Below are 25,778 nucleotides of genomic sequence, written 5' to 3' on the forward strand. Positions count from 1 at the left end.
CTTATCTTCTTTTCCATCAATTCAAGGTTTCTTATTTATCGTAACGACCAACTAATTCTTAGAAAAAAATCATAGTTTCTTGAGAAACGCTTTTCGTAAGCTAGCTTATCATTTGAATTGATATCTATGAATTTATCCGACGTATCTATGTTCTTGACAAGTTACAAAGACCATGGCCTACAAAATATTCAAGAATTTTGCTGTCATCACGAGCTAATTAAGCTAATATCAGTATATATGAAAATACGACGACTCTAAGAAAAACATTCGTGAAATGCTTTTGTAAATAGGTAAGGGGATATTTTGAAATAAGTATCGATAAAAACATATCGAATAATGATTGTGGTTTTTATTCTTGTTTGGAGTTCTTTATTTGGAAAAGGGAAAAAGCTTTATTGGTGAAAGTTTGTTTGATACCTGAAAGACAATCTTAAAAGAGTTTGGTAGATTTCATGGTGTACATTTACTCTGAACTCCTACCGACATATTTGTATATTTAATAACGAAGAAAATAGAAATGGGATAGAATTGACATGTGATTTGTTATCTACACACACACCAAACAAATCTTAAAAAAATAGGTACATTATACGACTTTTAGAATGTATACAAAGTGCAACATGTAACATATATTTCCTAATTATTAAAAATGTATGGTTTATTTATTTAAACTACTTACAAGTTACAAAACCTTCGTTCTTGCCAAATTTAGAAGACATGCGTTTCTTTCTTTTAGTTTCTTATATAAGTTATTGTTAGGTGATTTCACATTCTGTTAAAATACAGTACACTTCTTTTACGTAACAACAATTCTTTTATGTCAACTTGAATAAAGCTATTTGCTACTTTGCGTCCATTACATGTCATCCCGAGCCTATATTTAGGTAACTGGCAACCAACATCATATATTATCTTCTTTAATGAAAATACGAAAGCAAAAAAAAATTTAATTTTAATTTCTTAGTAGAAGTTTCCTACCTAACTAAACCTACCACTACCAGGTTAGGTCAAGTTTCAGGTTATGTCCCCACTTTGGTAGATATCGACCGATCTTTGTTTCTTTCTTTTTTCTTTTTCTTTGGTACTAATTAATAAGTGAAACGAACATTGCAATGAACAAATATCGCAAAAATGAATCACGGACCCAAAATATTGACTTTTTAACTTTTTTACTACTAAACAGTAGAATCGTGGATTCAAAGAGTTTAGAATCTTGTAGCAGCAAAATAGATTCGATAGACGATTAATAGTTTCTTTAATACCCAAATAAGAGCATCGTTGCTTCGTGTTTTACTTCCTATTTCGTTTACTTCATCCTCTTCCGGATCTCGTAAAAGTAACCAAATGCCACAACCGCAGCAGCAACTGCAACCCCGAACGCACTCTGTGCCAGAATCGTGCTGTCTGCAACTGCTTTGCCTGCTGAGGAGTTTGGGTTGAAACCAAGCTCAGAGAGTTTCTTGTGCGATTCCGCGTAGTCTCTGAAGAATGCATCTTCATCCTGCCACCACAAACTGAACTTGTCAACACATAACAACACTTTCTTATCTTATTGAAACTTAATTAAGCAAGGAAATCATAAAGAACCATAGGAATTTCTGTTTACGGTTCTAACAAAAAGCTAATATTACAGTTCTCACTGATAGTAGTAAGAGTGTTCATTTTATCATTTTGCAACATCAGCAACTATAAAGGCGATAAGGATCCGTGGGGTTCTCTAGAACAAAACCCTAGATAATTTGGTTTGTGATTCAGTGTGTGTGCTTGTGGATTCAGTGAAAATGTGAAACCAATAAAGGAAATCGAGTTATGTTCCAATGGTTATTATAGCAACGCAAGAAACAAATGGCAAAGAGGCAGAGAAGATCTCCAGTATATTATACCTTTGCATAAAGCTCAACAAGACGACGGAACTCCGGGTCTTCCAATAAGGTCTTGTCAGTTGGAAGTTTCAACAAGCCCTCTGATTCTCCTTTCAGCAGTTCCCTGGTACCAAAACAGTAAATAATCATGGATAACCGATCATGTAAAAAAGTATCTGTTTGCTGCTTTTATTTCTTGGAGACACAAACAGAAAAGATTAAAAAAATGCACAAAGAAAATCTCTGAGGATAAAGAAATGAAAATTACACGAAGTAGGAGTTGTCAAACTTCAGCGGCTCTTGGGTCCATGGTCCATCAAAGCCTGACCTCTCCGGGTGAGCCCTTCCCTAAACACCCAATGTGGTCATAAGCACAACAAGCATATTTGTTCAAAAACAACGGAAGTTAAGTAAGTGACCAATGAATTTACCAGAGTATGACCCCCTGAGAGTGCCACAATATCCTTATCAGATAGTCCCATGCGGTAGAAGACATCTCTGAGATGTTGGAAACCTACAGAGATATAAACAATGTGAATTCATAGAAAAAATCTTCCAATTCCAAAACAAGATTATCAGTAGAAAACATGAAAAGTTTGTTATAATTGATACAAGAATTTAGTGTACCTTGTTTGGCATCAGGAAGTCTTCCTTCCTTGGGGCAGACATTTGAATCCTATCAAGAAGAAACATACAGTAATTATGTTTGCTTTAGTGTTAAACTGATAAGCTGTTATAATGTCTCAAGAGATGAGAAAGTATACCTTTCTCCCGGGAACGAACACGATGTCAGGTCCACCAGTAACCTCAACTGCTACCACACCAGCAAGCTGAAACAAAACACTTAAAAGTAAATAATTCATACCCAAAACTTAATTGCCATTAAACTGGTACACTTCTATTGGGAATTCATAAATAAAGCCTCGACCTTGTAAGACCAAATATAAAATGGAGAAACGGCAATACAAACAGTCGTAGAGACAGGTTATAGGTACAGACGACAGACATGTGACTTAGGATGGAAACAGATTGACATTACATTACAGTTTCCTTCTTGGTCGTTTGAATTCATTCAGTGTATATTTTACTTGAATTTAGCTATTACTGCAAGAGATAAAAGTTCTAGTTGAACAACATAGTCAATCTATGATTTTTGTAAACCAAATCACAATCAGTAACATCTCCTGAAACAAATTACAACTGAAACCATATTTACACAGCTGCTCAACTATCAACTAAGTCTCCTAAACAACAAGCTCAAACCTGGGACGAGGTAATGACACAAGCCGAATACAGTTCCAGCGAACTTTGAAAAACAAATGTGCAGAAAAAGCAACAAGGACATCAAAAAGATTTCTCTCACAGCCTTAACTCACCTGATACAGGTCTGCGTATGTGATTTTGGGATGCTTAGCTTTCACGCCCTCTGAAACATCAAAGATAGGATCTCATAATTAAGCGATACAAAGTCCATTTCCAAAAGCATAATGTAATTATTTTGAACAGTGTTCTTAAACCACAACATAAAACGGATACATCGCATGAAATTATCCAGAAAGTGAATCTACAAAAACTAAATCAAAATCCTACCACAGAGATCGAGAGCGATCTTCAAACCACTGTTGGCACCATGAGTGTGCTCTTCTTCGTTCCTGATAGAGCCATTAGGTCCACCGGTCTTCGATTGAGCATCATAGGTTCCAGCATCGTGCCATCTTCATAAAAACCAGATGATACAAACATTTCAACATTCAAAAACAAACAAAATCGATTCTACAGCCTAACTACAATCGAACGATCTCCACATGAATAAACGAAATCTGTAACAGTCAACTCGACGAAAAACCAAGGAAATCGAAAACTTACGCCAATCGGAGCATGATAGGAGCACAGTTCTTGTTCGCGATGAGAGAACGGAGCTCACGGCGAGCCTTAGTGATCTCTTTCAAGTACTCCGCATCAACAATCGGTGCAGCCATAGCTCCTACTCGTTTAGGATTTGTGAAGAAGAAAGAGAGCGATGAACAAGAAAATGGTCAAGGATGTGTGTGAAGATTTTTTTTGGTTACACCGAAATTTGGGCCAAAGAGATAAAACCACCCAATGAGAAACGGGATTTGAATGGGCGGTGTCAGTTATCTCCTGTTTTCCTCAGCCACATCTTTCGGTGGACCTCATTGGCTTTTTAGATACGATTGTTGGCACGTGACTTGCATGTCATTTTGTTACACAAAAAACGGCACACGAGTTTGCTAGTTATTTGTTAAACAGCGTGCATGTTCATTCCTTAAATTTTGTAAAATGGAAACATTGAATAAAAATGGACATAAACCATTATTTTTTCCGGTGATTTATGTTTTCTGGATCATATTCGAATATATTACTCGTGTATTAGAGTTAAATTGAAGAAATCAAATACAAACAGAACGACAAAAATCGATGTCACAACACTTTGAAATTGGTCTACTAAACACAATACATGAACCATATGTAATGTGATGATATACACTCTTCAGTTCTTCTTCCCACGACCACACTTGACTTGCACGGCAAGCATCTTCACAACGTTCTTACATGAATCCTTCTTGTCTTGTTGAAACGTGCTCTTGTTCACCGGAATCACACATTCAGCTTTCCCCAAACAGTGCTGCAATAGATTTTTTTTATTGGTTACTCCTATCATAAGGTACAAACTATATAGCAAGAAGAAACAAGATATAATATTTTACCTTCTCGATGACTTGCTTTGAAACAGGAGCATTACAAGTACCAAGTGTGAAGTTTCCACAAACACCAATAGGGTTTCCGAAGCTAGCGAACTCAACTGCTGCGATCTTCTTAGTGCCTGAGCATTTAAGAGTAGCCGTGAGACTCACGTTATCTGTGATGGCTTGAACTTGATCTTTCTTCCTAGTCCAGTGTCTAACACTTGGAGTGTAGTTTTCTCCAACGTAAGAACAAACAGTGTCTCTGTTAACGATGGCAAAGTCCATAAGCTCAGGCTTCACATTAGGCTCTTCCTCAAAGATAACAAGAAGGTTCTTCTTGGGCTTTAAGAAAGATCTAGGGATGTGATACTCTATTTGTGTAGGTTGACCTAATGGAGACAAGAACGATTGCCAATATCTTCCAACGCCTTCTCCGTTCACCCAAATCAACCCTTTTCCCATTCCATGCATGCGAATCGTTGCTGCGCTTACGCTCTCTGGTGCATCAAAGTATGTCTGCAATGTTTCACATTCCTTAGAAAACTTCTACATATCATACCAATCATACTCTGTATAGTTTGATTTTTGTTTTTGTCTCTTACCTGGTACCATGTAAGTCCTGGTGCTTTTCCGGTGAATTTTTTCCATTCGACCTTCTTTAAACCTTCCTCAGTGTGGATTCCAAGTTTTTCACCTTCCATACCGATCTAATGATCGAAAAAAACGGATCAGAAGAAGGAAATGCATACTCAATGTTGAAATACAATAACGGAGAAATTGTTTATAAACCTTGTTTCCCCATTTGCTGCTCTCAGTGAGATCAAGTGTTCCAGAAGTCAATCCTAAGATGGAAATACCACGAGGACCGGTGTATCTATGCTCCATGTAAGATCCACTGTCCTGTAAGAACCAAAAATCCCAAACATTAACGAAACAAATCTTCATCTATAGATATTGAATTATGTTTGTTAATTACTTACTGGGAATCCTGTGAGAACACCAAGCATTACAAGATGATTCTCTCCTGCTTTTAGTGTAACCTGTTTTTGGAAAACAAAACTCTTCTCTTCGTGGCTTCCATGTCCACTTCCTGTTAAGAAGATATCATTATTATAGCTCATTGTTGTAGTACTTGTAGATCATTCTTGCACAAATTCTTACCAAGGTATTCTCCGTTAAGCCAAGCGTGCAACGCGTGTCCAAGACTAGCAATCCTCACAAAAGTCTTAACTCCTTTCTTGGTAGGTAAGTGATTCTTGTGAACCTTGAAGCTGCAAAGCAAAATTCAACTTCAAAATTCTCTTCTTTTATATATTCAATAAACAATCACATAAAAGTAAATTCTTTACCTTGTTGTGTACCATCCATAGTCTGTCTTGTCTTTAGTCAAACCATAAAGCTCAACGGGTATGTATGAGTTACCTTCGAGTTTACTAGGCAATGTCTCTGTGAAAACTTTGAAATCAAACTTCTTGTTTGCCTTTTTAGACTTCATAAAGTTCCTTGAAGTGTGTTGAGAAACAATCTGGTCCAATAACAAACAAGAACTTGTTAAAACTCTGTTTTTTTTGCTCAAATAAACCGGTATTTAATGTTTTCTTCACCTGTGCAGTGTTGTAAACAACAGTTTTACAATCGGGAAGAATACTAATAGAACGAGGCGCGATCACGTATTCTCTGCCCTTGAATTTGATGGTTTCTGCAGCTTCAGTATTGTTGTTAGCCAAGAAAGCAGCACAAGTTTTGGTTCCAGGTTGTTCGTAGTATCTAATCTGTTATTACACACCAAAAAGTTGAATCCTTTAAGCATTTTGAAAAAACAAATCAGAGTCTGTTTGTATGTGTACATGCATATATGCTAATACCTCTGTATCTTTTCCAGGTTTCTCGGTTTTAGGCTGACCCCAAAGAAGTGGCTTCTTGCAGAGGTTAAGAGCGTTGTGAAGATGCTTAAGATGACCATACTTAGGCTCTTTCTCTAAACCATATTCATCAAGAGGTGCATCATCGTAGTATCTAGTGGTCACATAATGTGCAGAGGTTCTTCCAAAGTTAGTCCCTCCGTGGTACTACAAGATTAAAGAACCATTTTGAGAATTTTGACAATCATTTTTGCATATATGGTTAACTCGAATGGATCATAATTTTTACCATGTAGTAGTTGACATGGGTTCCGTTCTTGGAGAAGAATCGAGCAACTGAATACGCGATATCTTCTACTGATCTTTGAGTTGGCGGATCACCAAACACGCGGAACCTATTGAAGAAATTGGCAAGATATTCAACACTTATATGAATGAACCTAAGGTTTTTACATGTTTAATTCAAGAGTAAGAAAAACAAACTCACTGAGTAGTCCAATTCTCAGTCCATAAAGATGGTTTGTTTTCTCTGTTTGGACCGGGGAAAGTATCACCGCAATGTCTTCCATTACAAGCATTGATCTGTTTCCACAGTGTTTTCAAATATTTTAAAACTTTCTTCCTCATTCGGATAAAACACAATCATGTAAAAATGAACTTTACCATAGGATCAGGAGCGTCGTTCTGCTTGCACATAACCCATGGGATCCCGAGTTTCATTGAGTCCACCAAATTAGATGCCCATTTAATGTAGTTTAACCCGTCTTGTTTATATGCACGTTGAACCGCGCTATATTCGTTTTCTATCTGCAATTCATATTCATTCCAAAACTCATCATTTTATAACATTTTTCAAATCATATATAAATATATAGGTTTCTCTTTTCTTTGTTGTCACCTGTCCTAATATAATGGGGCCTCCTTGTGACGCAAACAATCTTTCCTCCTTCATTTTGTCGAGTATCATCCGTACATACCTTTCTGTATGCTCCTGCAATATTTTTATGGTCATATCTTGTAATATATCTAATTGTAACAAAACACACATTGACATATATATAGTAATTCTATGTATAATACCTTGAATTGTTTATTGTCTGTACGGAAGAAAATTCCAGGAACTTCTCTAAGCCAATAAGGAAGTCCTCTGATCATCACAAAGAGATCATATAAAATGTTAAAATGAAGATCTTGAGAACGCCGAAAAAGAAGAAGAAGCAATGCATTATTACCCATGAGTCCATTCAGCTTGGATGAACGGTCCAAGCCTTAAGGTCACATACATTCCATTCTTTTGAATCAACTTTATGAACTTCACCAAATCAGCTCGTCCCGAAAAGTTGAACTGATGAACGCAACACAAAATACATTATGAATCCTAAAGATTCATGCATGCGTGTTTTATATGTTCTATATATAGATCAGTTTTTGGTTATGAATTACCTTTCCTTGTTGAGGCTCATGTACATTCCAGAAAACGTATGTCTGAATCGTGTTCAAACCGCCTTGCTTGGCTCTCTTGATGATACTTGGCCACATCTAAACCAAACCCAAATGACACAATAATCTCAATATACAAAAAAAAAAAAAAAACGTTTTAGAAAAACAGAGATTATGTGATTCAATAAATACTTCCGGAGTGCTTCTCGGGTAATGAATAGAGCCAGAATAAAGAAGCTCTCTTTTGCCATCGATGATCAAAGAGGTTCCATCATATGTCACCTCCTTATTACTCTTCTTCTTCTTCTTGGCGTCCTTCTTGGCCGCGAAGGAGGAAGAAGACGAGAGGAGAACGACAAGAACAGCTGTTAAAAGCCATCGATCAAGAGAATGTTTTCTCATTGAACTCTCTTCTTTTTCTTTTTTGAATTAATTTTTGGTGTCGTACGTAGAACAAGAAGCTAAGTTCTCTTGGAACCTCGTCCTTGTCGGAGGAATAAAAAACAAGGAGAGCTCAAATAACAAGCTTTCAGAAAAGAGGATGATATAAGAGAATGTTTCGCACTCAGGTTTTCAGGTTTCCGGAGAAATTTACGCGTCTGAAATAGAATCCACCGTTGTAACTTTGAAACTCTCTTCATTTTTCCTTTTCGATTTTTTTTTTTTAATTTGTTTTTGCTATTTTTAAATGTTGGTTTCACCCTATTCTTCGCCTATTATGTTGGACATAACATAACAAATTAGTGAAATTACCATTCGTTTTTTTTGGGTCCCCATAACAGATTCTTTAACGGTCAATAAGTGTTTTTAAAATTAACGGTCAATAACTAGCTAGACAGATTCAAAAGGTAAGCCTTTATACCGTGATTGGTTATAAAAATATTAAATATTGACCTTAAGTTCACGTTTTTTTTAGTGTCTCAACATTTATTTCTTAGAGAAGTTGTATGTACATTTTTAATGTTTACTTCAACATACCGGGACAAAAATATTATCATTTAACATGTAACAGAAGAATATGTATCCAAAGGAGGCTGATCAATAAAAATTAACACTCCAATCATATTGCATTGTAAAACCAGCTATATTTTTTATTGATATTTAAACCATAGTTGTATAATCCTAATGACACATCGGAAAAATCCTCTAAACCAGTCAAAATTTAGCTAAATTTTTTATTGATATTTAAAGATCAATCTAAATATGTATAGATTTAGGCATTTAGTATATGGGCTGCATAGTATTAGATGAAAACGAAGTTTAAAAAAAAAAAAAAAAAAAAGTACATAGAAATTATTATTATAATTTTCATCCCATAAATTTTTGTAGGGTCTTATGTTGGGAAACGCACTATCTAAGAAGAAATGCTATTTTATAAAATTTTAGTAAAAAGAAGAAAAAAAAGGAAGAAGAAGACCAAGAAATTGAGGTGCATGTGAGGATGAGTAGTAAAAATTAGGAAGACTCTAGTCTGGGAGAGACTTTCAGCAGCTATTTCTTTGTCTTCTTTCTCTTTAAAGAACCTCACTCTCTCTCTCTTTAGTCAAAAATCCCCAATTCGTGAACAAATTAGGGTTTTTGAAGTTTGAAGAAGGAGAGAAAGATGAGTGCTTCAAGGTTTATCAAGTGTGTCACTGTCGGCGACGGTGCTGTTGGAAAGACTTGTCTTCTCATCTCCTACACTAGCAACACTTTCCCCACGGTTAGCTTTAAAGTTCTCTTCTTTTACTTTGATTTCGTGAAATTTTAGCTTGGTGAAGTTGGTTTTGTTGTTGAAGCTTATGAGTTGGATTTAGTCACAAGTATTTGTTAGGTTTTCTTAAAGTCTTCTTCTTTCTGCTACCTTAGTGAATGTACTGATGTGATCTTTAGGATTTGAGAGACTCAGAGATTCATGTACCGTAGCAATGTTGTTGATCTGTTTAATGATCTTAGAAAGAGTGTTAGGTAACTTTCTGTAAGGAGATTTTGTAGCTGATGTTTTAGTGGAATTTTCTATGTGACAGGATTATGTGCCAACTGTGTTCGATAATTTCAGTGCCAATGTGATTGTTGATGGCAACACTATCAACTTGGGATTGTGGGATACTGCAGGCAAGTTGTTACCTTGGATTTTTTTGTCTTTTGAATTTCCTCCTCTTCCAGAGAGTCATTTGTGTTTTTGACTTGGTGAAACAGGGCAAGAGGACTACAATAGACTAAGACCTTTGAGCTATCGCGGTGCAGATGTCTTCTTACTTGCATTCTCACTTGTCAGCAAAGCTAGCTATGAAAATGTTTCTAAAAAGGTTTGATCTGTGGTCTTCTCCTGAAACTTCTTTCCTGTTTTATTCAGTTTACATTCAGTGATTCTGATAGAATACATTTGGTATCTTGCTTTTGATTCTTAGTGGGTTCCTGAACTGAGACATTATGCTCCTGGTGTTCCCATCATCCTCGTTGGAACAAAGCTTGGTTGGTTTTTTCTTAGCTCAACTCTTAATCGCCTGATTATCGGGGGTTTTCTGTTTTGGGGAACTCTTCTGATATTTTGATGACTGAGTCTCGTACAGATCTTCGAGATGATAAGCAATTCTTTGCCGAGCACCCTGGTGCTGTGCCTATCTCTACCGCTCAGGTACCTTTCTCATTATCTTTCTAAACTGAATCCTAGGTGTTAATATTCTGCATGTTTCATATTTTGATGGTATCAAAACAGGGTGAAGAACTAAAGAAGCTGATTGGGGCGCCTGCTTATATCGAATGCAGTGCAAAAACTCAACAGGTATTAACCTGAGAGTCAATATCTTTATCTAATCTTTACCTGTCTAAAACCGCCAATTGAATCTGCTGATGATTCCTATATCTGTTATCTGTTCAACAGAATGTGAAAGCAGTGTTTGATGCGGCTATCAAGGTCGTTCTCCAGCCACCAAAAAACAAGAAGAAGAAGAAGAGAAAATCTCAGAAAGGTTGTTCTATACTCTGATTCAACAAGAAGAAAGGAATCAACAGGAGAATTAGAGCTATAAGTATTTGTTTTCTCCTTTTTCATAACTTGTTTACCCAAGGAATCAAAAATCTGTTGTTTGTAGTCTGAAAATGACAAAAGTTGAAGAACTAGTAACAAGTATTTGTATTCTTGTTTGCATTTTGATCTGTAAATATACCACGAATCCTTGATTTCTCTGTTTCCTAGATTCACACCAATTGTCTTAAGGATTATGTTCCAAACCTAAAGACAATGAGAGCTTACACGCGCGAACCAATGAGAATGAGAGAGCACTTGTCTTTCTTGGACAATAGTATCTAAACCAGCTTATTTGAAACCTTCTGAATGAGCCAGAGTGTCTTCCATACATATCAATTCCACATAGACCTAACCTGATCTTTAGACTATAATCTTCAATGATTTCAGAACCTCAAAACTTTTGATTTTACATTTTTAATCAAATTTATTTGATATTCATTTTGCTTATTGACTAGACGTTTTCCCCTTGGAGATAATAGAATGATTGATTTTAACTCTCACCGGAAAAGACAAAAAAAAGGAAAAATAAATCATTGATTAAATAAAATTTATGGTGAATAAGCTTGGCTTCTCTTTACCAAACATATATGTTTGTTGATCAATCTCTTTCTTTGCGTTATCTGCCCCTTGATTTAGACCCACGTATTATTCGATTCCTAAACTAATTGAAATGATTAGATATGTGTCATGACGTTTAGTGAACTAATATTCACCTAATATGTCTTTCAATCACTTAAGAATTTGCATTATTCTTGTGAAAAACATAAATTCACATGCTGCTAGTAAAATATGTTAACAAATCAATTAAACATCAGAAAATAATAACTGAGATCTTCATAAAGAAAGTGGAAGTTTTTTTAAATATATGAAGAAGAAAAGTGCGTAGTGTGCACGGGACTTAGTTCATTTAATTCTCGAGCCATTGCCGTACGGAGGAGGCTGCCTTCAAGGCTTAAGTCGAGGCGTGTTCGTTACGTTTAACCCGCAATAGCCGGTGGCTACACACTCACAAATCCCCTTTGACTCACCGGATATCGACGGTTTCCCGCTATTTTTTCCCCTAACTAACTTTTTTTCCTTTTCTTGTAAAACTCTTAAAAACAAAACTCGGTGTTGTCTCTTTGTTTGCTCACTCCTTTTCTTTCTCTCTCTCGCCGACACTTTCATTCTCACTTGTGTTCGTACGTAATGTTCTTGATCCGGTAGGTTTTTATTTGATTATAAACTCATTTCATTTAACAAATTGAGTCCATCTCTCTATGATTCACCCATAAGATGATAGAAGAAGATCAACATTTACGTCTGAGATAAATCATGTCCTTTAATGTATATTTGTTTATTTTCTGGTCAATCATCGATCTTTCTTAGTCGTAGCAGTTACACAATGCTGATGGTACATGGCGGCAGATTTTCGATTCTTATTATTTAAAGACCAAATTTAATAATAGATGTATGTACAACGAGTTTTGGTATCACTATCTTGTCCGGTAATGCTCATTGTTTATCTTTTAAATCTACGTCTTCTTCTGCATAATTGACACAAATCACTTGTTTCAATGGAGTTTTTGTTTGTTTGATTTCCTCTGTTACTTATGCAGCAAAAGAAGAAATTGAGTTTAAAGGAGAAGTGTGAGAAGGAAGTTTCAGGAAGATGGGTGAAGAAAAGAGGAGAATTTCAGGAAGATCAGTTTCACTTCCATCGATAGACATATTACTAGACGAGAAACCAGGTTGGCCATTTCTTAAAAGAGCAAGTTTAGGGACACCACAACAAGTTCACAAATGGCACACACGAAAAGTCTCAGTGGTCAATTGGGTCATGAGCTTACCTGAACGGTTTCCAAATCATCAACAGACTCTAAACTATGAGACAAGCTTGATAAAGAAACAAATCAAGGACATATTGAGAGACAATAACAAATGGTTCAACTACAATGTTCTTAGGAAAGCAACATCAGATTTCTCTCAAGGTACTCTGTTTTTTTTTTCTCTGCTTCTCCTGATGAGTTTGTATTGATATTTGCTTTTACATGACAGAGAATGTGATTGGGAAAGGAGGATGCAACGAAGTGTACCGAGGGATTCTTGAAGATGGAAAAGGCATTGCAGTGAAAATCTTGAAGTCATCATCTAAAGAAGCAATGACAAATTTCGTTCATGAAATCAACATTATCTCTTCTTTGAGTCACCAAAACATCTCACCGTTACTTGGTGTTTGTGTCCAAGACAATGAACTAATCTCCGTTTACAATCTTTCAAACACAGGAAGTTTAGAAGAAACCCTTCACGGTAAACACAACACTCTCAACTTATGTTTAAGATTCTGATTGATTTGGTATAAAGTGTGAAATGTGTTATGATTGATTCTGCAGGTAAGCAAAAGGGAAAGTATGTATTATCATGGGAAGAGAGATTCAAGATAGCTATCGGGTTGGCGGAAGCATTAGACTATCTTCATAACCGATGTTCTAAGCCAGTGATTCATAGAGATGTCAAAACTTCTAACGTCCTTCTATCACTTGAGCTCCAACCTCAGGTAATGTAAGCTTCTAGCTTTGATTTATATGTTAATTTTCATAAGAGACCGAGTGTATTTCTTATGATTATGAGAATAGCTGTCAGATTTTGGTCTGTCGATGTGGGGACCGACAACATCTTCTCGATATTCGATACAAGGTGATGTGGTGGGAACATTTGGATATCTTGCACCGGAGTACTTCATGTATGGAAAAGTCAGTGATAAAGTTGATGTTTACGCCTTTGGAGTGGTTCTGCTTGAACTCATTTCTGGAAGAAATCCTATTTCACCTCAGAATCCTAGAGGACAAGAGAGTTTGGTAATGTGGGTAAGTTGTTTTCTTCTGCGCTGGTTACTTGTAGCATAAGCAACACTTCGTGAAACCTAAGAAAAGATACCTTGGAATGCAGGCAAAGCCTTTGATTGATACCGGAAATTTAAAAGTACTGTTGGATCCAGACGTTACAGATATATTCGACGAGTCTCAGTTTCAAAGAATGGTACTTGCTGCTTCACATTGCCTCACAAGATCAGCCACACATCGTCCCAATATAAGACAAGTAAGATTTTGTTTCATTCCTTAAGAAAGCTAAGTCCCTCATGCAAGAACTAATCTTTAACGTTTCTTCAGATACTGAGGCTACTAAGAGATGAAAACGAAGCCGGGAAATGGATTATGGAAGAAGAAGGAAATGAAGATTGCTTCGATGACGAGGTTTACCCGAATTCCAGCACAGAATTACACTTAAACCTTGCGATGCTTGAGGTGGAAGACGATGAAACTGCATCAATCAGCAGCATGGAGAGAAGTAACAACAGCCTTTTTTCTTCTACTTGTTCATCTAGGGAGCTTCAAACATAAGGAATTATGCTTTTAGCTAATAGAGAGGTTAGGTACTTAGGTTAGAGGTTTGTTTCTTAGTGTATGGAGTTTACTTGATAACTTTATGTTAGACCTGAGCTCCCTGCTGTTATCTGGACCAGAAAATTCATTCCCAAGACGAATCATTCTCAATATCAACTATGCCTATCTTTATTAGGCATTTCCTCAAAGTGCCATATCTTATGTTTTCGTTTTTCTGAATTAATCAAAATCGAAAAATTCTCTAAAAACCTACTTTAGATCTAGGGAATGTTACTAAGTTTTCGGATGAAATACTAACTTTTTAAGGAAGCACTCACAAACTTGAAGTAACTACATATATGTTTAATTTCATCGAAGTGCGTAATTTTGTTTAACTCTTATCGAAGCAAATTTATGTAAGAAGTCTGGTTAGAATAAATTGATGGCTTGAGACATGCCACATTATTTTTCGTATATATATTTGTCCGTATGTATTCGGGTTGCTTGAGATCTTTAAAATCTGACTATTTCTTTTTTTTGTTAAACGGTTTTCTTAAATAAATGAAAGAAAAGTTTACAAAGAAAAAATACGAAACTGTTACAACCAGAAAGATAAGAAAGAGGACTAGCAGACTATTTCATGGTGTATATAATCATTTTTTATTTTGTCAAACATAATCATATATATTATATATATAACATGAGGGATTATATTATTGCTTGGACGACTTTCGTAACATATAATAGTAACTATATATATTATTCATTATTACATGTATACGTCAATGGGTTATGCTAATTTATTTGGCGTTTACGGGTCGGCATAATTTTTTTTTTTGTTCTAATGGTAATGTTGGCTCTAATGTTCTGAGTATTGTTTAATTTGTTATCAATTAAAATATTTTATATTTTAAGCTAAATAGGAGTACAGGACTATAGAAGGCGAATGGTCTACAAATGTGAAATTGACACGTTAACTAAGACCTAATTCGATTTGAGCATCTTGGTATTTTCTTTAATATTCGTAGACCTCCGCAATGCCTGAAATTAGAGCATCTTACTGTCGCCTAACATTTATGCGTCTTCTATATTAGTGTTCATATGTTCAAGAGGAGATCTACGTTGTACGAGTTGTTTTTTTGTAATGGTTAAAATGAGTATATCTTCACACATCTACAAATCTAGAGCTTAAACAGGCTTAAAATCAGATCTCAATAAATCATCATGTATCCAAAGCCAAAGGTAAGCTGATTTCAAAGGTGTCGGAGGAAGAACCAAAAACATAGAGAATATCGAATACATAAATAAATGAATTAAGTACCCCCACTTGCCACAAGAATATAAATTTGCATCAAACTTTCTCTTATTTTACAAACCCTAAAAGAGCTACATCTTTCGCGATCACTAATGTTTACATCAATCAACTATTTAAGTAATAGAAGCTTTCCAAAAAGAAAAATAACAAGTTGAAGATAGTCGATAGTGATTATGATTAAGTCTCACTTTTTTTAATACAAAAGATAAAGTAGGTCTGGTGATAAACAATCCATTTGATTTTTAAATCACAAAAGATATATTTGTTTTTTTATAACAACGGAACCTACTTGTGTTATAAATATATGAATTACAACAATACATATTGGGAATTTTACAACACTTGGATATAATCTTACTAACAAAAGCTATATTCAAGTTCTTCTTGTGAATCTTTGTTATTTGGTTTTTGAAAAACATTATAGATTATAATAGAATTTTATGCGCTACATGATAAAAAATTGTCAACGGGTATATGAGTAAACACATATCACATATATATATGATATGAACGTCGAAGCTGTCTTTCTACTTTTTGTGGTCTTCAACATTTTCGGGTCGATGTCTCAAATGTTGTTTGTTTTTTACTAAACAAAAGAAAAAGAAATCATAGAACTTATTAGTAAGGACTATAACTTTTTAAAAGATTTTGGTTGTAGAAATTAGGCTGATATTTATTTTGTAAAAACTATAAGATTTTGAATTTTTGACTTTGACATGAATATTAGTAGGGTATTACGTAAAATTTGCAAGAAATGAGAATTCAAAAAGAGCCAACAAAACCAAGTCCTGAAAATGGACATGACTAATTAAAGAAAGAAAATGAAAAAACAAATAAACTTCCTTACTATAGAAATTATTGTTTCTTTTTAAGTCAATGGTTTGTTTTTTTTTGGTTTTTTTTTCATGTTACTTGTTTGTACATCCATATTAGTCTTCTATTATCATCATGATAATACAAAGTTTTGACTCTACCAAATTATAAAAATCATAAAAGACGAGGAGCTCCAATCACGTTCAAGTAATAGTATAGATATATGGAAAGGAAATAATTAAAAGACCCTAATTAAAATTTAGTTCAAGACCTACTTTAAAGCCTTTTACAAAAAAAGAAAAGAATTCTCTAAGTCGAAATCGTTATCGTAGTACGTTCATGTCTTTTCTCCGGCCACCGAAACGATGCCATCTGTTTAGTGCGCCTTTATAATTCAACGACCCTTTGTACTTTTCCGATTCCTCTTTCTCTATAACTTCATCTCTCCCATTCTCTTCACTCTTCTCAAAAATTCGATCTTTAGGGTTTTTCTTTTATCCTCTTATCGCTAATCTGGAGCTCTATAGAGACTATAAAGGTATGTTTTTTTTTCCTCAATTACAGGCTCGGATGCTCAAATTTTGTAAAAAATGACTATTTTCTATTGCTGAATTGCTCGAATTGTTGTGAATTTAGGGTTTTTGATTGATTCGGGAGCTCGAGATTTGACTTCTTTTAGCTGATTCGGCAAGTTTGTATCTAGAAAGGATCGATTGGTGAGGTCAATAGTGGTTGGTGGGTTTTAGTAATGGAAGACGGTGAGCTTGATTTCTCCAATCAGGAAGTGTTTTCGAGTTCGGAGATGGGTGAATTACCACCTAGCAATTGTTCGATGGATAGTTTCTTTGATGGGCTTTTAATGGATACTAATGCTGCTTGTACCCACACTCACACCTGTAACCCCACTGGACCAGAGAACACTCATACTCACACGTGCTTCCATGTCCACACCAAGATTCTCCCGGATGAGAGCGATGAAAAAGTTTCTACTGATGATACAGCTGAGTCTTGTGGGAAGAAGGGTGAAAAGAGACCTTTGGGAAACCGGGAAGCGGTTAGAAAGTATAGAGAGAAGAAGAAGGCTAAAGCTGCTTCTTTGGAGGATGAGGTTGCAAGGCTTAGGGCGGTGAATCAGCAGCTGGTGAAGAGGTTGCAAAATCAGGCTACCTTGGAAGCTGAGGTTTCGAGGCTTAAGTGTTTGCTTGTGGATTTGAGAGGAAGAATAGATGGAGAGATTGGATCTTTTCCTTATCAGAAACCTATGGCTGCAAATATTCCTTCTTTCTCGCACATGATGAATCCTTGTAATGTACAATGTGATGATGAAGTTTATTGCCCTCAGAATGTGTTTGGAGTGAATAGCCAAGAAGGTGCCTCGATCAATGACCAAGGGTTAAGTGGTTGTGATTTTGATCAGCTACAATGCATGGCTAATCAGAACTTAAATGGAAATGGAAACGGATCATTCAGCAACGTCAATACATCTGTCTCGAATAAGAGAAAAGGTGACACTTTTATTCTGTACCTTAGAGTTTTCTCTGTAAATCGTTCTGGTTTAGAACCGGAGGTTGTTTACTCACTCTGATTATTGGTCAACTCTTGCCTTAGTATGTCTTATAATGTGAAGCAAATTCGTGACGTTCTCATTTAGTTTGCCTCATAGAATTTGTATGAACTCACTTATGTTTTTGACTCATCGCTTAGGTGGGCATCGTGCATCAAGAGCAGTTTGAAGCATCATCAAGCTTGTACTATCTATTTCCACCAGCATAGATATTGTATTCCAAATAAGTTGTAGAGTTCAGCTGCAGGATCAGCTTCGCTCAGGTTCCTTTGTATCCTCATTTTTGTTTTTTGTTTTCTGACTCTCTTTCCCTTCCATTGTATTTCCTTGTTGAGCTTGACAAACTAGAAGGATGATATATTGTTAATACAACAAACTCAAATGTTCTGTGTGTTCTTGCCATTTGTTTTCATACTTGAGCTGCTTCTTCTTAAGTTTATGTCGAAGAAGTTGATTGAATATTGTCTCTATGCATGACAAGTAGGAATTGATTTGACTACAAAAGTTATTGATAAGATGCATGAAATTTTTGTACCTGCTGAATTACAGCTTTGAGGGGTTGGTGGTGTGGTCTTTCTTTGTGGCACGAGTGAGATCTCTGGACAGGTGAGTTTTAAAAGATTCACTTCCTGAGATCTCCTACCTTATATGCACTAAAAAAACAACTATATTTAAGGATTCTTGAATCTTGTTGATTAGAACCCAGATTTAGTAGTAGTAGAGGCAGGATTTCGACTTCCACTAACCATCATGTTGCTTGGTGAAGAACAAGGTATGCCCATGAAGCACACTGTTTTGTACATTGAGCTTGAGGGGCTGTCTCTGATCTAGCCTTACTGTAACATTGCAACGTTCTCACAATTGTGATCCCAAGTTGCTTTGTTGACTTAAATGTGATAATATAGCTTAACTTTTACTTGAACCAATCTCATGATCAGGCTTTGCAATAGGGTTTACTGAACTATTATTAAACTCAAGAATCATAACAGACGTCCTGGAATAAACGAGCGTTTCATACTTAGGGTAGCACATACACCAAACTTGTTTATTATATATTGGCTCAAACACGTTAACAACAACAATTGTAAGTCATCATCATCCGCCAAAGACTTGAATCATTTCTGGTTTTCATTGGAATGTTGTGCATTTTGGTTGCCTTCATCATCATCATCCTCATCCTCGTCATCTTCGCGGTAGATGCTTTCCGCCATTTGCCAGACTTGAAGACTGTTGTCTTCAGCTACACTTGAGATGACCCAAGGCTCGTCCTTGTTCCAGGCAAAGTCTGATATCTTGGCCTTGTGGCCTCCATGAGAGAAGAGCAGCTCAGGTGGACCATCTTCTGCATCCAACTCTATTTCAAGCTGCTCATCCCCAACCCTGAACGATCCACCAAATTGAAACTAACTAATCCAATTTCAATTTTGAATCAAATGAAAAGGGAAATATCGACTATGGTACCTGTTGATATCCCAGACCATGAGTCTTCTGTCCTCGCCAGAAGATGCAAGCACTGTTTCATGGTTGGGATCCCACTCCACTTGGAAAACTTCTCCCCTGTAACAAAGCCCTCCCAGTCCTCAGTTATCACTTATCATCAACATTTGATCAAATAATTTTAAATAGAAACTATGAGAGAGGCATACTCGTGTTTGCTCAGGACATGTAATGGCGCAGTCAGCTTACGAAGGTCAAACAAGGCGACAGTTGAGTCTGAGGAAGCTGTGGCTAGTACCCATTCATTGAAGGGATTGAAAGAAAGATAGTTTATCTGCAAAACAGAAGATAGTGTTGTAGAATGGTCACTTGAGGGTTTACCAAGCAAAGCTGGCATGTCTGAGAAATTATCTGCTCATAACTTCGAATTATCTATTCAAACGAGACATTAATCTTGGGTATATAGTAATTATCCTCTAATTCGTAGATTAGATATAAGAGGGAGGTAGAAAGTTAAGAGATGGTTTATACCTCTCTCTCGTGAACTTTGACTTGGTGTTGCATTTGGTTAGTCCGTAAGTCCCATATCACCAATTGACAATCATCACCCGCAGACCCGAATATGTTTTCATTCTTCATGTGCCATGCTACATCTTCGATGATACTTTGATGTCCCTAAAACCATGTCTCAGGGATCAAATCAGATGCAACAAGCCCAAATCTTCTGTGATTCATGAAAAAGATAAACAAAGTTACTCCCAAGTTACCTCATACACATGCATTGGGTTCAAAACTTTATCAGTGGCAGTCGCTGAGACATCCCAAAGGCAGATTCTCTGATCTTGTGAGCCACTCAAAAGATAACCCTCCTTAAAGGAACTCCAAGCCAATCCATAACCTTCTTGTTCATGTCCCATTAGCCTCAGATCAGGATCACACTCACTTGTTTGGGGCTTTCCAGAGAGTCTGGCGTAATCAAACAGAAACACCTCAGAGCCACTTGTTTTAGCACCCACAAGAGTTGGCTTTTGTGGCATACACCTCGCTCTGTTCACTTCTCCATCAACACGTATCTTCTGCTTAATCTCCACCTGCAAATGATAGAGTTTTCAGAAACTCAGTCTCCAATAAGTTTTCACATATTTTCAAGTGCCTAAGAAATTGTCCGAATTTATATAAAAGCTGAATTCATGAATATTTTCGATAAGGAAAAGGCTAGTCCTTTTGTAGAACACTCAAGACAGTTGTTGATTCCGTCCTCACTCAAAGCTAGAACTTTCGTCGAACACATGGTGTGCACAGAACACAACTTATAAAAAATCCGCAGAAAGTGAAGAAATCTCCAGGAGTAAATTACCTTAGGGACGATAGGTTCCTGATCTCTTCCACCTAATCCTGGTTCAGCGTCGGGTGTCGGAATAACGACATCGGCGACCATTAGAAAATCTTGGGCACCACCGGAGGTATGAGTCCCAAGGATAAGCTTATGGACGGCAAAGTAAGGATCTTTCGAGTACGGAATCGGCGTCGAAGGAACCCAGTGGAGAGTAAGAGAAGGCCATTCTAGTGGGTGAGAGATCATAAGATCGTAGAGAAAAGGTGTGTTCCTTTTCCAAATAGAGAACTCTTCTTCCACCTGATCCAATCCCGCCTCATCTTTACCCTCTTCTGCCGCCATCACTCTCTCTCTCGCTCTCGATCGTTCTTCTTCTCAGTTCTCACTCTTGAGGTTTTTTTCTGGTACAGTTTCCCGCCCAAAAAGAGAGAGGAGGAATGAAGCGGGTAACAATGCTGTTTTCGATGTTCTATACGAAAACGCCATGACGTTTATTTATATGAAAAACCGCATACATTGTGTTTCAGTAATGTCAGGACGACCTGTTGTTACGAAAGTTATAGCTGAAAGGCTGGAAATTGAAATAGTATTGGACTATTAGCTGGGAGGCCCACTAAGGATCCACTTCATTTAATTTCCTAAAATTATTCTATTTAAAACCAATTATCCTCCTAGACGATTTTTTTCTTTTCTTTTTCATAATAAGTTGGGTTAGTTTTTACTAAAAGTAAAAACCTCTTTGATCTAGTAGTTTAGTGGTTTCACATTAAAATTTAGGATTCAATTTCGTTAAAAAGTACGAATTTTTGCATATTAATGAGGACAAAAATCTCGAACGTAATGCGACCAATCCTATCCACATTTGAGGACAAAATACTTTAGAGAAAATCCTCTGCTAGCTTGTCACATTGATAAAGTTAAGGACCGAACACGCTATCGATGTCTAAACCAACCCTTTGTGACAATTAGTGACAACTAAACTAATAAGTAATAATTCAACTTTATCATGCATGGCTAATGATCACAATTTGCATTATCTTTTCGTTATTAGTCAATTCCACCGAACTAGCTCCAAGGGCTAACAAACTGTGAACTTTGTTAATTCTTATAGTACGACAAAATTACTTTTCTTCTAAGCACAATTATTTGGGCAGCTTATACCGTATCATTTTATAGTTTTGATTTCTTTTCCTAATGTTATAAAGTAATAATTAATTCTGATTTTGTTGTACACTATTATGTCGAATATTAAATCCCTTGCTCGCATTATTTGGTCACCGGATTATTAATTATCATATTTTTTTGACAACTTTGTTTTAACCACCAATTCATCACCATGCAATTTACATTTTTTTCACTCGTTCTTATCTTAAATACATTCGTGATGGAAACATAAACAAACATCAACATCCAAACACAAAAAATAATCCCAGTAAAAAAAAATTAAACCAAAAAAAAAAAACATCACATAACAACACAAGCGGAGGCGTTCTCGTCGCTAAACGCCGTAGTATAACGAACCTCAGTGGAGCTAGCACGTGCGAGACGTGACACATGTGGATCATACTCGGTGTTCCTAACGTACCCAGTCGGGGCTCTGTTATCGTAAACACCAGACGCGTAAGGATGAGCCACAACGTCGTAAGGAACGAAAGGATATAGCTCTGCTCTTTTACCGGTTCGGTGAATGATACGAGCCACCACTTTGTTTGGTTCAACGTACCCAACCACTGTCACTTTCTGAGCATTTGGCTCGATGGTTACATCTCTTATTCCTCTCATTCCTTCTAAAGCTCTCCTTACTTTCCTCTCGCATCCTTCACAATCTATCAAAACCCTCACATCCACCGTCTAGTATTTTCCAACCACAACATATTATAATAAGGATTTGATTATAAATAAACGTAATTATGAATGGATGCAGAATTTAATTACCTGTAGACTTTTGTGTCTCTTGGAGCTTCCATGAGAACAATCGAAATATTCAGAGACGTGATCAAGAACACCCATTTTTCTTGTTTCTTGGTTTCTTCTTTCTTTTGGTTTGGCGAAAAAAGTTAGACTCTATATGTTGAGATATATGATATGATTTTCTTTTTTTGTTATTGTCAACATAAAAATTGAGTTTAAAATGTTGAAAATACGACCTACCAAACTCTATAAGTAGTTTTCGACCATATATTTAGTTATTATATGCTGATATTTTGTATCAACCTTCAGTGAGTCGTGTATGAGTTTGACTCTCAAACGGCAATAATATATATATGTACGTGTATGTGTATTGGTGGTTACTGGGTGTATATGAACCTGTTATAAAAGGACTTTAATCTATATAGGTCGCTTTTGTTATATATGCATCACCAGTGTGGCAATAATTAAACATTGACAGATAGATGAAATAGACATTTGTTATACAATTCATGTTTGCTATTGAATGAAGTTTTTAAGATATCTCTATTCGCAATTATTTCAAATCTGACTAAACAATTACAGAATTGATGAATATTTTGGGATTGGAAGTTGGAATCTCTTAAGACGGACTGTTCATGTTACGTATTGGTGGACCACCCTTGACATGTTTAATTGTTTATGCAACAAATATAAATGTTTCAAGTTTCAACATCATTTTTTTATGGTTTCAAAATTAATAAATAATAACTCAATGAAAACCACATCTCATTTTCAATCTTCTTTTTAAATAACTTCTATAGTTTAACAATTTTAATTAGTATATGTCATGAGATAACCATTAGTCCATATTAAATTACAAAACGATATTATTTTGCGGGGCAACCATCCATAACTAATTCACTAGTCTCTGGGAGAGCTTTCATATCACCTTAAAATAGCAAAGGAGTATAATCTATATGGGTATACTAGAAAACAAATCACATTTACTTGTAAAATAAAAACTGCATGGTTAGTTGTAACTTAATACAACGTGAATGATGTAACGATTTTGTCATCACAAAGATTCATATTACTTGGGAAATCGGAAATATGTGTTTGTATATCTACTATCTACTAGTCACTCATAATTGGTTATGTTTGCTTCATCCATGTGTTCCTTGTGTTGTTTGCATTTTTAATTAAAAAGGCTAAACTTCCGATTTACATTTATTAAATATACCTTATTACCACTGAAAATCATCTAGAGGTAAATTATATACAATGGTACATGATAATTCGGATTAAACATCACAATCCTCGTCTTCGCATCATTTTGCTCACAAATTAGGCCTGGAATATTGATATATCTGACGACGATAAGCATATTTTGATCATGTTTTCTGTGTAGAAATTTTGTGAGAGTCAACCACACCATCAAATTTAATGGCCAAAATCCAAGTTCATGTAATTTGCTCGAATATTGTTATGTTTAGAAAGAGTGTCGGTCCTCTGAAACCCCAAACAAACGTGATTTACTGATTTTCATGCACTTTTCTCTTTTGAAACCTAACATTAGTTGGAAATAAAAAGCCCAACATTCGGTAGAATTCACTATTCAGACGAGTAAGCCTTGATAATGGGCCCATATTAGTGAAATCAAGGACTGCTAGGCCCAATGTATACAAGGTTATAGCTTTACAACCTTGAATTCTCAATTTTTGGGCTTTAACCAGTGTATAGACTTAATATTGATATGAACCAAACCTCTTCTGAATCATATTCTACAAATTATATTGGAACATCATGGTCGTATGTGGCAGCTATTGAATATATATATAGTTTGTTGTACTGAAAATGATAGTTAGAGGAATATGATGAAATTCATTTCTTAAGTAAATGGTGACCATTTGAAGCAACTAAGAACTATGGGAATATTTTAAATAAATAATAGAAAAAATAGGATGTATTTTATAGAGAATTGTATGAGTTTATAATTTTTAGTTAACTGTGGACGATTTATTAAAACGATTTTAATGTTGTAAAGAAAATGGAAAAATCAGCCAGTATATGCAGTGGATTCCACTCCAAAATCCAAAAGAAAGAGAATCTGTTGTTTTACGCTGGTCCAAAAAAAACGAAATGAAAAAGCAATTCTTTTCCCTTAAGAAAATTCAACTTCAATGGTTAACTTTTAAAAGAACTAAATATATCCCTTTGAAATTCTTGCTTTAAAAATCACTACTAGTCACAGCCGTGGTAGTGCACGTTGGATGAAAAATGATATACTATGGATTTAATTTTCTAAATATTTTTCCTCATAAGGTTCGTTTTTAAATAAATAAAATTTTAAGAAGAAAGGAAGAACTAATGGAGTGGGACAAAGAAATGAGGGAGTAGGAACTAGGAAGATAAGTAAAATAAATAGCCAAAAAAAAAAGAGAAAGATTACGTAATTGATGCAGAAGTATGGAATATTGTGTTGTGTGTGACAGGTCGTGGCCTCGATACTTTAAGCCTCTTGGAAACAAGAATTAGTCCAGAGAAAAAGATATATACGTTACCAACAACTTCTGCTTTCTAAAGATTTTCAATATTAATTTATTTCAACACCGAAAGAAACTAAACCGGGAAAGTTGGGAATCATTCAATGCGTCTGTCCGATCATCCGGTTATTGCACCAAAAAAGTTCACAACCATCGAAGACAACTAAAATCATTATATCTAAAGACTTTAACTCTTTCATGAACAAAGTCTACTAGGTCAGCTTTTATTATACGTTACCAAAATGGTCCATTGATTTATACTAGTCAATTTGACGAAGAAAACAAATCAATCAATTCTCGTATATATATAATGTACTTGATTTGTCAAATTTTTGTTACTCGTGCCAAGTCTATGTCGTATCAAAACGGTCTTCACGTAATACTCGGCCGACTTTTGTAAACAATTCATAAGTTTTTAAGACAATCAAAAAGTCATTTGGTCTTCAAAGAAATGTGACAACCGAAGACATCGAATTTTGTATCATATAAAGAAAGGTACATACAGTTAATATGTGAAGAAAAAAAGAAAGGTGAAGATGAATCCTGTTTTCTAGTCAAAGTTGCACGAGAAACTGTTGGAAATTATTTTAAATATATTTGTTTGCTGTTTTTTTGGTCCAAGGTGAAAATCTTTAT

The 25,778-nt window shown here is 35.7% G+C and overlaps 8 protein-coding genes across 23 annotated transcripts; 3 read left to right on the forward strand and 5 right to left on the reverse strand.

Moving 5' to 3' along the window:
* Positions 1 to 1,023: 1,023 nt before the first annotated feature.
* Positions 1,024 to 4,021, reverse strand: APX3 (ascorbate peroxidase 3). Its single transcript, NM_119666.4, has 9 exons — positions 3,729 to 4,021; positions 3,453 to 3,577; positions 3,239 to 3,288; positions 2,627 to 2,692; positions 2,490 to 2,538; positions 2,294 to 2,376; positions 2,131 to 2,210; positions 1,884 to 1,986; positions 1,024 to 1,501 (listed from the first exon to the last, which is right to left on the reverse strand). Exons 1-9 carry the CDS (start codon positions 3,839 to 3,841, stop codon positions 1,307 to 1,309), a joined length of 864 nt encoding a protein of 287 aa, NP_195226.1. The 5' UTR covers positions 3,842 to 4,021; the 3' UTR covers positions 1,024 to 1,306.
* A 115-nt stretch (positions 4,022 to 4,136) lies between these two features.
* Positions 4,137 to 8,488, reverse strand: BGAL11 (beta-galactosidase 11). The gene is made up of 17 exons (NM_119667.3): positions 8,065 to 8,488; positions 7,876 to 7,971; positions 7,665 to 7,777; positions 7,513 to 7,579; positions 7,331 to 7,423; positions 7,096 to 7,239; positions 6,920 to 7,014; positions 6,722 to 6,827; positions 6,436 to 6,639; positions 6,175 to 6,342; positions 5,920 to 6,095; positions 5,732 to 5,841; positions 5,551 to 5,660; positions 5,360 to 5,470; positions 5,173 to 5,277; positions 4,592 to 5,086; positions 4,137 to 4,509 (listed from the first exon to the last, which is right to left on the reverse strand). The coding sequence occupies exons 1-17, from the start codon at positions 8,272 to 8,274 to the stop codon at positions 4,375 to 4,377; spliced, it is 2,538 nt and encodes an 845-aa protein (NP_567973.1). The 5' UTR covers positions 8,275 to 8,488; the 3' UTR covers positions 4,137 to 4,374.
* Positions 8,489 to 8,491: 3 nt separating this feature from the next.
* On the forward strand, positions 8,492 to 11,089 carry RAC3 (RAC-like 3). 5 transcript variants are annotated; one of them, NM_001203988.2, is made up of 9 exons: positions 8,492 to 8,543; positions 9,132 to 9,154; positions 9,266 to 9,574; positions 9,879 to 9,966; positions 10,051 to 10,160; positions 10,263 to 10,326; positions 10,425 to 10,489; positions 10,571 to 10,636; positions 10,736 to 11,089. In NM_001203988.2, the coding sequence occupies exons 3-9, from the start codon at positions 9,476 to 9,478 to the stop codon at positions 10,838 to 10,840; spliced, it is 597 nt and encodes a 198-aa protein (NP_001190917.1). In that variant the 5' UTR covers positions 8,492 to 8,543; positions 9,132 to 9,154; positions 9,266 to 9,475; the 3' UTR covers positions 10,841 to 11,089. The 5 variants fall into 5 exon arrangements, with proteins under 5 accessions (NP_001190917.1, NP_001190916.1, NP_001327974.1 ...); NM_001203987.1 differs by having other exon boundaries at positions 8,492 to 8,720; positions 9,084 to 9,154; positions 9,259 to 9,574; positions 10,736 to 11,071; NM_001342313.1 differs by having other exon boundaries at positions 10,263 to 10,489.
* A 587-nt stretch (positions 11,090 to 11,676) lies between these two features.
* AT4G35030 (Protein kinase superfamily protein) lies at positions 11,677 to 14,506 on the forward strand. 9 transcript variants are annotated; one of them, NM_001203989.2, is made up of 7 exons: positions 11,677 to 12,084; positions 12,481 to 12,852; positions 12,920 to 13,171; positions 13,255 to 13,418; positions 13,498 to 13,728; positions 13,811 to 13,960; positions 14,032 to 14,506. In NM_001203989.2, exons 2-7 carry the CDS (start codon positions 12,534 to 12,536, stop codon positions 14,260 to 14,262), a joined length of 1,347 nt encoding a protein of 448 aa, NP_001190918.1. In that variant the 5' UTR covers positions 11,677 to 12,084; positions 12,481 to 12,533; the 3' UTR covers positions 14,263 to 14,506. The 9 variants fall into 9 exon arrangements, with proteins under 9 accessions (NP_001190918.1, NP_001328962.1, NP_001328964.1 ...); NM_001342317.1 differs by having other exon boundaries at positions 11,682 to 12,369; positions 14,032 to 14,478; NM_001342318.1 differs by having other exon boundaries at positions 11,682 to 12,084; positions 12,260 to 12,852; positions 14,032 to 14,478.
* Positions 11,828 to 12,049, reverse strand: AT4G35025 (uncharacterized protein; the record flags this gene model as incomplete). Its single annotated transcript, NM_001125646.1, has 1 exon — positions 11,828 to 12,049. The coding sequence occupies one exon, from the start codon at positions 12,047 to 12,049 to the stop codon at positions 11,828 to 11,830; it is 222 nt and encodes a 73-aa protein (NP_001119118.1).
* A 2,002-nt stretch (positions 14,507 to 16,508) lies between the features above and the next one.
* Positions 16,509 to 19,181, forward strand: bZIP19 (Basic-leucine zipper (bZIP) transcription factor family protein). 4 transcript variants are annotated; one of them, NM_001342323.1, is made up of 5 exons: positions 16,623 to 16,910; positions 17,009 to 17,877; positions 18,077 to 18,199; positions 18,486 to 18,542; positions 18,636 to 18,858. In NM_001342323.1, the coding sequence occupies exons 2-3, from the start codon at positions 17,121 to 17,123 to the stop codon at positions 18,103 to 18,105; spliced, it is 786 nt and encodes a 261-aa protein (NP_001328011.1). In that variant the 5' UTR covers positions 16,623 to 16,910; positions 17,009 to 17,120; the 3' UTR covers positions 18,106 to 18,199; positions 18,486 to 18,542; positions 18,636 to 18,858. The 4 variants fall into 4 exon arrangements, with proteins under 4 accessions (NP_001320139.1, NP_567974.1, NP_001328011.1 ...); NM_001342321.1 differs by having other exon boundaries at positions 16,509 to 16,910; positions 18,077 to 18,542; positions 18,636 to 19,181; NM_001342322.1 differs by having other exon boundaries at positions 18,486 to 18,858.
* MSI3 (Transducin family protein / WD-40 repeat family protein) lies at positions 18,880 to 21,228 on the reverse strand. Its single transcript, NM_119671.3, has 6 exons — positions 20,731 to 21,228; positions 20,141 to 20,464; positions 19,905 to 20,048; positions 19,583 to 19,707; positions 19,398 to 19,493; positions 18,880 to 19,316 (listed from the first exon to the last, which is right to left on the reverse strand). The coding sequence occupies exons 1-6, from the start codon at positions 21,049 to 21,051 to the stop codon at positions 19,052 to 19,054; spliced, it is 1,275 nt and encodes a 424-aa protein (NP_195231.1). The 5' UTR covers positions 21,052 to 21,228; the 3' UTR covers positions 18,880 to 19,051.
* Positions 21,229 to 21,911: 683 nt separating this feature from the next.
* Positions 21,912 to 23,118, reverse strand: HIPP25 (Heavy metal transport/detoxification superfamily protein). Its single transcript, NM_119672.4, has 2 exons — positions 22,645 to 23,118; positions 21,912 to 22,560 (listed from the first exon to the last, which is right to left on the reverse strand). Exons 1-2 carry the CDS (start codon positions 22,717 to 22,719, stop codon positions 22,174 to 22,176), a joined length of 462 nt encoding a protein of 153 aa, NP_567975.1. The 5' UTR covers positions 22,720 to 23,118; the 3' UTR covers positions 21,912 to 22,173.
* Between the last annotated feature and the right edge of the window lie 2,660 nt (positions 23,119 to 25,778).

Source organism: Arabidopsis thaliana, chromosome 4 (genome assembly GCF_000001735.4).
Source record: "Arabidopsis thaliana chromosome 4, partial sequence".
NCBI classification, from domain to species: domain Eukaryota; kingdom Viridiplantae; phylum Streptophyta; class Magnoliopsida; order Brassicales; family Brassicaceae; genus Arabidopsis; species Arabidopsis thaliana.